At 38.8% G+C, this 13,635-nt stretch overlaps 1 protein-coding gene across 1 annotated transcript; it reads left to right on the top strand.

The window, feature by feature from the left end:
* The first annotated feature begins 1,610 nt into the window (after nucleotides 1-1,610).
* LOC107793753 (uncharacterized) lies at nucleotides 1,611-10,895 on the top strand. The gene is made up of 2 exons (XM_075244536.1): nucleotides 1,611-1,851; nucleotides 9,251-10,895. Exon 2 carries the CDS (start codon nucleotides 9,253-9,255, stop codon nucleotides 10,465-10,467), a length of 1,215 nt encoding a protein of 404 aa, XP_075100637.1. The 5' UTR covers nucleotides 1,611-1,851; nucleotides 9,251-9,252; the 3' UTR covers nucleotides 10,468-10,895.
* The last annotated feature ends 2,740 nt before the right edge of the window (nucleotides 10,896-13,635 follow it).

Here is a 13,635-nt window from a genome sequence, read left to right as displayed (position 1 = left end):
TCTTATCCGGCCATAGGTTTGTAATCGGTGTCATATGGGATTGAATCACTGCTAACTGGTAATCCTTGATACGTGTTGCTTCCTAATTCACCCAACTTCTAAGACCGATTTTTATCGTATACTGACTGCATTTCGGTTACTCACTACTTTTCGGTTACTCACTGCATTGTGACCTAAAAGTTGAAGGTTTTATCCTTTCCAACCTTGCCACTGCTTATTAATAACCTTGCCGGAAAAATTCAATCGGGACAAAAAACGGGTGAAGGGAAAAAGAGTACAGAACTTAGGGATTCAGATGACAATTTCGCTACTTATTTTTCTTTCGTCAATGATCGATTGGTGATGAAAAAGTACCACCATCACATAAATCTTGATCTCGAGTTTTTAGTATTCACCCGAAACTTTTAATCTTTAAATTTTGACATTTGAGTTTCTAGTTGTACCCGAAACTTTTCTTTGAGTTTTGACTCTTATGTTTTTAGTTGTACCCAAATCTTTTATAACCTCATTGCCTTAAAGACTAGAGATATTAATGACCAGGAATTTTGTACTTCTAATTTTGATACAATCAGATATTCAATGATTCCGATTAACTTTATGACCGGAAAACAAGACATTCGACCTTTAGCCATTTGATTGGATGACTTCATAAGAGAGGACCCTTATGTTTACGGTCCTTATGAAGAGGACGTCTCATGTTCATCTGTGCACAATTGTTCAGATTTTTAATCGTGTTTTTAAATGTGAGCAAATTTTAAGAACAATTTTGTTCATTCAGACATACGAGAATATTTTTGAAGTGAAAGTTTTGCTTTATTACATTCCTTGAACGTACACAAGTATTTACAATTTGCATATATGACAAGTTACAGGAAATGAGCAGAAATTCATTTCAAGAGAATTGCGGCACGACTGGCATTTATTGGGTCTAGCCGGTTCTTTATTATGATTTTTTTCTTTCCGATGCTGATATTGTCATGATCCTAAACTCAGAACCGGTCGTGATTGTAAGCACGTAATTTTTGACCTGCGCAAATTTTAAAGTTAGTTTTAGTATTTTAATATTTTTAAAATATTTACTTGACTTTATTTTAATATAATTTTAATCTTTTTACTTTTAGTCCTAAGACATAAAAAAAACATAAAATAGTTTTATTTATTGTGTTTATCGCTTTTCTATATTTTTATCTTTAGTTTAAGATCAATTAGTATATTTTTATTCATGGTATCTTAATTTTATCATGACTTTAGTCTATTTTCTTTACTTTTTACTTTATTGTTATAACATTTAAAAATACAAAAAAAAGTAGTTTCATTTTTAATTTTTTTTATTTACTTAACTAAGTTTAATTAATATTTTGGTAGGATTTTTGAGTTTGTCTTTGTCCAACAAGAAAATTTATAGGCCAAAATGTGTGAGTCCATTTTCTTTTAACTTAAACCCAATTATTCTTAGCCCATTCTTCCCAACCCATTAGCCAATTTATGTGCAAGATTTAGTTCTAGCCATCTATTTCCTTCTAATCTAATGGTTAGCATCTCTTCCCACCTTCATATAAAAGACCCAATTATAGAAATCCTAACCCAAGTTTTCAATTCCTAGTCTTGAACTAAAAAAGGGGAACCCAAAAAATCAGCTGGTAAACATCACAAAATCCATCGTCGATGAAGGTCTGTTCAAGCTTTTGTTGAGTCCCCATCGCCGGCATCAAGGTTCCAATCCTTGGTCCCTGTTCGCGTTGCTGTTTGGTTTGGGGAATGGTCAAATTCGGAAATCTACGACCTTATTTTGCTGTACTGAAAGCTGTTAATTATTAACACAGTCAAAAGGATTATTACACCTCCCTTAAGGTCCATTCTAACCCCTTCTTAGTTGCTTCAGTGCTTTTGACATTTTCCAAATTGAATCTCGAATTTCCCTTGCTGGCTTGTTTTGTTTCGTTGCCTTTTTTTGTTTTGTTTTGTTTCGGTTTAGACAATTTAGTAATGTTTGTCTCTTCGTTTAGTTTTGTTCTTTTCTTCGTTAATTCTGCTCTTCACCATGTGGTGTTCCTTTGAATATCACAAATAGTTGATGCAAGTTAAATAATCAAAATAGTTAAGTCATATTGATTTAATTTGTATCGTCCAAATTAAGAAGAGTTATAGATCATGGGGTTTGTGGGTAAAAATGAAGTATATTTGGCCGAAATGATATTGGGTTCGGTGAAAATTTCAATTGGATTTTGTTTGGTACGTGACATTTTGGGTTGCATATGGTTTAGATCTTGTTTATTGATAGGATTTTATGACGCCAATAGCATGATTGTTGAAGTTTGGCAAAATGCCAAAGTCCCACATTGGTTGGGAGTTAAGTTTGGGGGGGATTTTTCCCCTATAAAAGAAGGCATAATGTTTAGGATTGAAACACACCTCTCATTTGCCTTCTCATCTGTTTAAGGCATTTGTATCTTCTCTCTTTAGTATTATTTCACTTATATTTTTGAGTGGAATAAAATATTGGTTGTGTCCGAGGAGTAGGCAAAATTAGCCGAACCTCGTAAATTCTGGTGTTCCCTTTATTATTGCTTTATTGTCTTATTTATTATTTGGTGGTTGTCATAATTTTTGGTATAGTAGTTGTGACTTATTCACACTCTATACATTTGGCTTCCGCAACAATTGGTATCAGAGCCAAGGTACTGTCTAAGTATGCTCTGTGGTTGCAGCATAGTCTGATCTTCCACATCAGAAAAGATTTATCTTGGTAACTGAGTCAAAGTTCTGTCTGAGTATGCTCTGTGGTTGCAGCTTAGTCTGATCTTCCACACCAGAAAGGAAATAATCTTGATTTGTGTCGTCAGCTATTAAATAATATTTGTGTCAAAGATGGGAGACAATAAACAAGAAGAATCTACATCAAGTGTCAACAATACGTCATCATTGGCATCTTCGCTTATGACAAGAATTGTGTCAAATGCGAAATTTGCGGTCGAAATATTTGACGGGTCCGGACATTTTGGGATGTGGCAAGGCGAGGTTCTAGATGTCCTTTTTCAACAAGGGCTAGATCTGGCCATTGAAGAAAAGAAACCAGATGTTATTGGAGAAGAAGATTGGAGAATTATCAACCGTGTTGCTTGCGGTACCATTCGATCCTACCTTGCTAGAGAGCAGAAATATCCATACACAAAGGAAACTTCTGCAAGTAAATTATGGAAAGCACTGGAGGATAAATTTTTGAAGAAAAACAGTCAAAATAAATTGTACATGAAGAAGAGACTGTTTCACTTCACCTATGTTCCTGGTACCACGATGAATGAACATATCACCAGTTTCAATAAGTTGGTTACAGATTTGCAAAATATGGATACAACTTATGATGATGGTGACTTGGCCTTGATGTTGTTGGCGTCACTTCCTGATGAGTACGAGCACCTTGAAACTACTCTACTCCATGGAAATGACGAAGTTTCTCTCAGAGAAGTTTGTTCGGCTTTGTACAGCTATGAACAAAGAAAGCGAGAAAAACAGAAGGGCGGAGAAGGAGAAGCACTATTTGTGAGGGGTCATCCTCAAAATCAAACGAGGACAAAGAAGGGAAGATCCAAGTCAAGATCCAGACCCAGCAAAGATGAATGTGCCTTTTGTCGAGAAAAAGGGCACTGGAAGAAAGACTGTCCGAAGTTGAAGAATAAGGCCAAACATAACAATGGAAAGGCTATTATGGATTCAAATGTAGCTGATTGTGATGATTCAGACTTCTCATTAGTTACAACAGAGTCATCAACATCATCAGACATATGGTTGATGGACTCGGCTTGTAGCTATCATATGTGTCCCAACAGGGACTGGTTCGTGGAATTTCAAGAAGGAGAATATGGAGTCATCCACACAGCGGATAACAGCCCTCTTACCTCATATGGCATTGGTTCAATACGATTAAGGAACCATGATGGAATGATCAGAACATTGATAGATGTTCGATATGTACCGGATTTGAAGAAGAATCTCATCTCTGTGGGAGCCCTAGAATCAAAAGGGTTCAAAATCATTGCAGAAAATGGAGTGATGAGAGTATGCTCCGGTGCACTAGTGGTAATGAAGGCTAATCGGAATAATAATAATATGTACCGCTATCGTGGCAGTACAGTTATTGGGACAGCGACAGTAACATCCAGTGACGACAAAGAGGCAGAAGCAACCAAGCTATGACACATGCGCTTGGGACATGCTGGAGGAAAATCCTTGAAAACTCTATCAGATCAAGGATTGTTAAAAGGAGTAAAGGCTTGCAACTTGGAGTTTTGTGAGCATTGTGTTAAAGGGAAACAGACAAGGGTTAAATTTGGTACAGCGATCCATAATACTAAAGGCATTTTGGATTATGTACACTCTGATGTTTGGGGTCCTTCCAAAACACCTTCATTGGGTGGGAAGCACTATTTTGTAACCTTTGTTGATGATTTTTCTCGAAGAGTGTGGGTGTATACAATGAAAAACAAAGATGAAGTGCTGGGAATTTTTCTCAAATGGAAGACGATGGTGGAGAATCAAACAGGCAGGAGGATCAAGTGTATTCGCACAGACAATGGAGGTGAATACAAAAATGATCATTTCAATAAGGTCTGTGAAAATGATGGCATCGTCCGACACTTCACTGTTAGACATACACCACAACAGAATGGAGTGGCAGAACGTATGAACCGGACCTTGCTGGAGAAGGTACGGTGTATGTTGTCCAATGCTGGCTTGGACAAAGAATTTTGGGCTGAGGCAATTACATATGCATGCCACCTCATTAATCGTCTACCATCTGCTGCTATTGATGGCAAAACACCATTTGAAAAATGGTATGGAAAACCTGCTGTAGATTATAACTCTTTGCACGTGTTTGGCTCAACTGCATATTATCATGTGACGGAGTCAAAATTGGATCCAAGGGCAAAGAAGGCTATTTTTATGGGAATTACTTCTGGAGTCAAAGGATATCGCTTATGGTGTCCTATGACAAAGAAAGTAATATTCAGCAGAGATGTTACCTTTGATGAATTTGCTATGGTAAATAAGGTAACAGAAGATACCAAACAAAATGAAGGTGCTTCTAAGCAGGTGGAGTTTGAGGGAAAATTTATTTTTCCTACACAAGAAGCAGAGGAGGAAACAAATGAAGATTACCCTCTGGAAGGAGAGCCAGTAGAGGAGATTCCAACTCAGGAATCTCAACAACAACTTGAATCAATAGCAACCAGCAGGCCAAAAAGAACAATAACGAAACCTGTTCGTCTCATAGAGACGGTTGCTTGTGCAACCTCAATTGTAGCTGATGATGTTCCTACTACTTATAAAGACGTTGTTCAAAGTTCAGAAGAAGATAAGTGGAGGATTGCCATGAATGATGAGATACAGTCCCTTCATCAGAATCATACATGGAGATTGGCCAATCTCCCGAAGGGAAAGAAAGCAATTGGGTGCAAATGGGTATTTGCAAAGAAGGAAGGATTTCCTAACCAAGTAGATGTTCGCTACAAAGCAAGATTGGTGGCCAAAGGATATGCTCAAAAGGAGGGAATTGATTACAATGAAGTGTTTTCTCCAGTTGTAAAACATTCCTCCATTAGAATTATGTTGGCTTTGGTAGCACAATTGGATTTGGAACTAGTTCAGATGGATGTAAAATTGCGTTTTTACATGGAAACTTGGAGGAGGAAATCTACATGACTCAGCCAGAAGGATTCAAAGTTGCTGGAAAAGAAAATATGGTGTGCAAACTTGAAAAATCGTTGTACGGATTGAAACAATCTTCTAGACAATGGTACAAGCGATTTGACGAGTTTATGTTGCGGCAAGGGTACAAGAGAAGCAAATACGATCATTGTGTGTATTTGCACAAGCTTAAAGATGGTTCCTTTGTATATCTTCTCCTATATGTTGATGATATGTTGATTGCTTCCAAGAATTCGGAAGAAATTGATAAGTTGAAGATTCAACTGAAGGAGTTCGAGATGAAGGATTTGGGTGAGGCAAAGAAAATTCTTGGCATGGAGATAATTAGAGATAGACGTTCAAAGAAACTCTGTTTATCTCAAAAGGAATATTTGAAGAGAGTACTTCAACGTTTTGGCATAGATGACAAGACTAAGCCAGTTAGTACTCCACTTGCTTCCCATTTTAAGCTAAGTACTACTATGTCGCCAATGGATGAAGCTGAACGAGAGTATATGTCAAAGGTACCATACGCAAATGTTGTTGGTAGCTTGATGTATGCAATGGTTTGCACAAGGCCTGACATTTCACAAGCTGTTGGAGTTATTAGCAGATATATGCACAATCCAGGGAAGGAGCATTGGCAAGCTGTGAAGTGGATTCTACGGTATATTCATAATACTGTAAATGTCGGGTTAGTTTTTGAGCAGGAAGACAATCAGTTTGTAGTTGGATATTGTGACTCAGATTTTGCGGGTGATATGGACAAACGAAGATCAACTACTGGTTATGTGTTTACTTTTGCAAAGGCACCAGTTAGTTGGAAGTCTACTTTGCAGTCAACAGTTGCTTTGTCTACAACAGAGGCAGAGTACATGGCTATTACAGATGCTGTGAAAGAGGCAATTTGGCTTCAAGGATTGCTAAAGGAACTTGGTGTTGAACAAAAAGGTATCACAATTTTTTGTGATAGTCAAAGTGCTATTCAATTAGCGAAGAACCAAGTTTATCATGCAAGGACGAAGCACATTGATGTTCGATATCATTTCGTACGAGAAATCATAGAAGAAGGTGGAGTCACGGTGAAGAAAATTCATACTACAGAGAATCCTGCTGATATGCTGACAAAGGTGGTGACTGCGGTCAAGTTTCAACATTGTTTGGATTTTGATCAACATTGTTGAACACTGAAGATTGAAGATGAAGACACAACCAAAATTTGTTATTGAGAGAGAATTGAAAATGTGGAATTTTGCCAAGGTGGAGATTTGTTGAAGTTTGGCAAAATGCCAAAGTCCCACATTGGTTGGGAGTTAAGTTTGGGGGGATTTTTCCCCTATAAAAGAAGGCCTAATGTTTAGGATTGAAACACACCTCTCATTTGCCTTCTCATCTGTTTAAGGCATTTGTATCTTCTCTCTTTAGTATTATTTCACTTGTATTTTTGAGTGGAATAAAATATTGGTTGTGTCCGAGGAGTAGGCAAAATTAGCCGAACCTCGTAAATTCTGGTGTTCCCTTTATTATTGCTTTATTGTCTTATTTATTATTTGGTGGTTGTCATAATTTTTGGTATAGTAGTTGTGACTTATTCACACTCTATACATTTGGCTTCCGCAACAATGATGAGGCCGAAACATTTGGGTAAGCAAGTCTTAGGATTTTTATTAGTTTTTGTGGCGAGAGGTCGTTCCCTTAGTTAAATTTATCCAGGGAATGCCTCGAGGGATTTGTATATATTTATCCGGGATATGCCCCGTAGTATTTGTATTCAGAGACCGAAAAATAGAACTTGTAGTATTTTGTTTTATTTTCATTTTTCTTTTCTTTTATTAGGTGGGGACGACCTCGAGCCTTTTGTGTGTTTATTTTTCTGTGTTTATTTTACCTCAATTCGAATATTCTAAAAGCCGATTAGATCAAGTGTGCAACCGTACTAGTTACGGGACTTGGGAAGTGCCTAACACCTTCTCCCCGAGTCAAATGAACCCCCTTATTCGAAATCTGGTGCGGACTTAGTTTTGAAGTCCAAGTGTTTTAAAGGAAAAATTATTTTTTTAAAAAAAACGGTGACCTGACACACCGAAATCAAGGTCAGGTGGCGACTCTGAGTTATTTCCTTTTGAACACAATTTTGTCACTTTTTAATTAAAAACCCTTTTGGGCTTTACTAAATCTTTTTATTTATTTAAGAGGGTTTAGTGAAGTTTGGTTAAAAATTGGTGTGATATCTCTAGCGACTCTGCTGGGGAAATGCAGGTTCGAGCTAGTACTTGATCTTGTTGGCTTTTTAGGATATTCGGTTGAGAGTTTTATGTGTTTTGTTTGCTTTATTTGATTTTTATTTTGTTTATGTCATTTTATTATTTGCTAGTTGCTTATTTGCTTACACTTTTTCCTTTATGTGTTACTGCTTTATAAACTGTCATCATATTCATTACCCAGTCAATTCTTTCTGCAACAAGTCTCGGAGCATGTGTCGCGTGCACGAACTCTTTGTTGAGTCACCCTTGATTTATGAGGGGGCCATCGGACGTATGGAGTGAGTGGAAAGCTTGAGCAGCCACCATCGACCATACGCTCCCCCGAATTGCCTTGTTAGTGAACTCCAAACTTAGGTCAGCCTTTAGGTCATTTTTATTTGCATCATGTCATTTAGACCTAGTAGGGCTCGGTCCCAGGTACCGTGTCCCTTTGTAGGAAGCCTGTCCAAATTTTGTCAAAATGGGCTCGTGGCCCAAAATGACATTTAATCATCCGATATGCTAAATGTTGCATCTGTGAGGGTAAAAAGGTCATTTAGCGGACCGATGCTTGGGAAAAAAGGGTGAAAATGAAGAAAGTAGGGCCCATTCACATTTTTTTTCTCATAGTTTTCCAAAAATCACAATGAAAATGAAAAATCCAAAAAAAAAAAATATTTTTCAATTTTCATCAAAAATACAAAAAAAAAAAATGATTTTTCCAAATTAGTTGCATTTTTTTTAAAAAGGCTTCCTCCCATGTTCAATCTTCCCGAACTACGCGAACCTGATTCTCGTCTTCCGGGGCGGGATACATAGGCAACCCACATAGGGTCCGGTCTTCCTAATAGGTCCTAGGTTCTTGGCTTCTGGGGTCGTAGCCCAATCTTGCATGTATAGCCATATTTGGCCACATTGGCCATTTTTGCAAAAATAGAAGTATTTTCTCAATGTAGTTTGTTATCTCTTGTCTTAGGATCTTGAGTCTACAATAAAGTGTCCTCTTAATTCTAAGGTTTATTCCTGTCAAATTTGCATGTCTAGCCACTTTTGGCCACATCAACCATTTTTGCAAAAAGGGTCCATTTCTGCAAAGTAATTTTTAAGACCATGATTGTCGGGATATTAGAGTCATGTAAGCTTTGAATGGAGTATTTCTCATGCATTAGGGGGTCAACTTTGTCAAGTTTGCGCTAATAGCCACTTTCAGCCACTTAGGCCATTTTGCAAATATAGACAAGTTGTGTCCTGCATTTGTCGACTAGGAAATGTGGTTGGGTCACGTAGTGTCCCGAGTCGCTAACCATGTTTGCTTCATTCAGGTATGGACCCGCTGATTCGATCCAAAGTGCTGATGGTAGTAAAGATTCCTAGGAAGTTGATCAAGTGGTGGAAAATGTTTTCATCGTTAGAGCAGCATGAGTTAATGCAGAAATTGGGCACCTTAACTTCCCTTCTTGATATCACACCCCGCCCAGACTTAGTGGAGGCGATGCTGACTTATTGGGATCCGCAAAATTTGATTTTCAAATTTGGAGATTGTGAGATGACTCCTACCTTGGCGGAAATGTCTGGTCTCACTCGTTTAAGCTATATAGGCAAGGACATGATACATCCCCGAGACCACTCTAGGACAAAATTCCTCAGCGACCTGGGCCTGAAAGATAATAGGCATTTAAAATGTCTTGAGCAGTCCTGGATATCCTTGGATTATTTGTTTGCTAGATTTGGACCACATGATAGTTTTGATATCTTTTGGGATGAGTTCTGCACGACCAAGGCAAAGTGGCAAAGACGTCGCCTCGAAGCTTTCAGCCTTGCTTTGTTGGGATTATTGATTTTTCCATTAGATGAGAGGCACATTAGTACCCGTCTACAGTCAGTGGTAATGGCACTATTTCATGAGAAGCAACGCAAAACCGTTACCGTTGTGCCTATGATCTTAGCAGAGTTGTACCGAGCCCTGAGTGAGGTTAGGGGAGGTGTCAGCTATTTTGAGGGAAGTAACCTTTTGCTACAGCTGTGGATGATGGAGCATTTGCACACCGCTTCCTTACTTTGTCCCATCGACCGTGCCTTGAGGGATCGGGTGGTATGCATCGAACACAGGATGAAATCTCCTAAGTTTACGTACCCAATAGGCGTCATGGCTTGGATTGAGTTCCTTGGTTTGAGGACAAATGGGAATGTTTTGTGGGCTTGCCTTTGGCTACCTTTGGATGATATCTTGGTAGCGTGCCTCATGCAGCCTTTCCTGATGCTGATAGGACTCAAGTGTGTCAGACCGTACACTCCCGATAGGGTAATGCGACAATTGGGCAGAAGACAAGAGGAGCCTCTAACTTTGAATCTTCGGAGGCTCATAAATTTTAGCAAAAAGGCGGCTGATGAAATCAAGTATGTACAATACTGGAACAATGCAAAGAGGATGAAGAAAAATACATTAGTAGAGGACGTCGGCAGGCCCGAGTGTACTCAGGAGTACTTGAATTGGTTACAGTCCGTCCCGCCAGGGGTCAGCACCCCATTGCCAGCATAACTTAGGGGTCGGGCAGTTCAGACAGATGATTTTGAGGAGGCATCAGACCAAGATCCTTGGGATAAGCTTGAGTTGATAAAGTTTCAGTTAGCGGGATTGGCAGAAAACGTGGAGCAACATGGCCAGTATTTGTTTGGGGTCAACCTTCAGGATACGGGGGCACACGCCAGGGCCTTTATTCCCAGTATCGGTGTTTCTTTACGAGGCATGTTACAGAGTTTGAGCATGACGGACAACCCAGGATTATCCCAGCTAGGACCGTCGCATTCAGGAGCAGCTTGAGGAGTCATTCTATTTAGGTGTTTGGAGATTGTCGTATGTTGTCTTTTACTTTCGTGTCTTATCTAGAAGTACTGAGTCCTTTAGGTAGTGTCAGAGTCTGTCGTAGTGTAGTTGAGTCTGTCGTGTCTTTCATTATCGTATTTCCTTTTGCATTTTAATATAGAAAAGTTTTAAATGAAAAATCCCAAAAAGATTTTGTTTTCAGTTTATTTTCCACCACTTCTACAGAACTACGCTTGGTCTGATTCATGAGGGACATGATACGTAGGCAACCTACATCGGCTTCGATCAAATCATTTTTGGTTCAAAATAAAAAGAGAAAAAAAGAAGAAAAAAATGATAAGAGGTGTCAGAAAAGAAAGAGAAGAAAGGATTGAAATGAGCAAATTGGGATGATGCCATATGACCCTGCGACCCTCAAAGCCATTTTAGAACCGTTGATTGTTGCTAGGTGCATTGCACACAATGTGATATTATTATTTGATAAATGCTCTAATGCTAACATGGTGGTTTTGTGTTGTTGTCCTCTGTTATCTCTATTAAGTTTCAGGAAGGTGGTTAGTTTGTTGGCATCCTGGCAAGTCATCCATATAACACCCGATCAAAGCGTCAAACAGTCATGGCTAGCAGAGAAACAGACACTGGAGTTGTAGACCCACCAAGGGAGATTGTTGAGTCAAAATCAGAACTGCAAGAGGAGGTCCGGAGGTTGAGGTAGCAGATGACAGAGATGTATCAAGCTTGGATTAAGGGACACCCTCCGCCCTCGTTCCCCACTAACTACACAGAAAACCCTGCTTCCATTCCACCACTCTCTCAATCCCAGATGCCCAATATGTAACGACCCGACCGGTCGTTTTGAGCTCCGACGCGTCATTCAGTAGTTTGAGGCCATGAGCGACTTCATCTCAGGTATATTGACTTGTGTGTATGGTCAGAATTAAAATTCAGGAAGTTTGGAGTCAAATCTAAATGGAAATTCTCATTTTGAAAGCTTAAAATTGAAGAAATGAACTAGGATTGGAATTTTGAGTAAACGACCTCGGAATTGGGATCCGAAGGTTCCAGCAGGTTCATATGATGATTTCGGATTGGGCGTATGCTCGGATTGGGTTTTGGATAACCCGGGAGTGTTTTGGCGCCTATTGTGGAAGATAACATTTTAGAAGAAATTGCATCAGTTTGGTTTAAAATGCATTTCAGTGTTATTGATGTCCGTTTGGGATTCCGAGACTGGGAGTAGCTCCGTATGGTGATTCTGGATTTGGGAGCGCGATCGGAAGTGAATTCGGAGGTCCGTAGGTCATTTTGGAGTCGTTCGGCTAAAGATGGAAAATTGAAGGTTTTTGAGAAAATTTGGCCGGAAGTGGAAATTTTGATATCGGATTCGAAATGCGAATTTTATGGTTTGGATAGCTTCGTTAGGTTATTTGGGACTTAGAAGTGTGTCCGGAATATCTTTGTGTTGAAATATATGAATTATGGGAAAAATTTGAAATTTTTTGATATTTAATATTGTTAAAGTTGACTTTGGTCAACATTTTTGGTAAACGGATCCGGACCTGTGATTTTTCGGTCTCGAAAGGTCCATAGAAAAATATGGGAGTTGAACGTGTTTTCGGAATCGAATTCCGAGGTCCCAGGCCCGAGAAATGAATTTTTTCGTGAAATTGTTTTCTAAAAATGTTTAAGGAAAATGAAAATGAAATTTGATCAGAAAGTAATGGTATCAGGCTCGTATTTTGGTTCCGGCGCCCGGTATAAGTCATATATGTTGGTTAAGCGCTTCCTGTAAAGTTTGGTTACAAACGGACGTTGTTTGACGGGTTTCAGCCTTAAATTGGAAAATTTGAAAGTTTATGAAATTTGAAAGAATTCTTGGATTTAAGGCTCAAATCATTGATTTTGATGTTATTTTGGCGATTTGATCGCTCGAGTAAGTTCGTGTAATGTTTTAGAGTCAGTGTTCATATTTGGTTTGGAGCCCCGAGGGCTCGGGAGTGTTTCGGAGGTATCTCGGAGTGATTTCGGACTTAGGAAAAATTGCAGAAAATTCTGCTGTGCCCAGAAAATTTTAGGTGCGAGTAGTCCAGTTTGGAAGCTCATATCTTGTAATCTATAAGAAATCAGAAAAAGTGCAAAACACGAAAGTTGTAGCCCATACATTCTAGTTTCCGGAAAGTTAAACCATTTGCGATTTGGATATCATTTCAGAAGGTTACGATGGATCGAAAAGGGCTGCTGGAGCAATTTCGGCAGAATTTACGATGCACTTTAGAAGCTCATATCTCGGGATATATAAAGAGTTATATGGTGTACAACCTATAAAATTAAAGATCTTTGACTCTAGTTTCTAAATCTTCAAACCGTTTGTCATTTGGATATTTATACAAGACGTTATGGGTGTTTAAACAAAAGGTGTCCGACAAGGAACAATTTTAATAGGATGTACAACTTGTAAAGCACAAGTGCAAGGTACAACTCGACGAAGCACAGACAGATTCTTTTATACACGGATTTAACTCACTTTTCTTCATTTCTTCAAAGTATGGACGATTTTTGGGGAGCTTCAAGAGAGGATTTTCATCATTAATGTGAAGGTAAGTTATCCCCACCTATTTTGAGTTAAGTACATCAATTATGTATAGATTTGAGCATGAAAATTGTAGAAAAATTGAGGATTTAGGCCTAGGGATTTGAAAATAAGATTTGGTGATTTGAGGGGCCAAATGAACTTCAATTTTGGTAAATTTTATATGTACGGACTCGTGGCGAGACGAGGAATCCGGTGATGTGACTTTCGTAATTTTTCGAGAAGTGGGCCCGGGGCCCAGGTTTTGCAAATTTCGTGATTTTCGATATTTTTCGAGTCTTTTCGATTGGGTT

This window comes from Nicotiana tabacum, chromosome 22, assembly GCF_000715075.1.
Source record: "Nicotiana tabacum cultivar K326 chromosome 22, ASM71507v2, whole genome shotgun sequence".
Lineage (NCBI taxonomy): Eukaryota > Viridiplantae > Streptophyta > Magnoliopsida > Solanales > Solanaceae > Nicotiana > Nicotiana tabacum.
The sequence above is the reverse complement of the archived record's forward strand: the minus strand, read 5'-3'. Positions and strand labels throughout refer to the sequence as shown.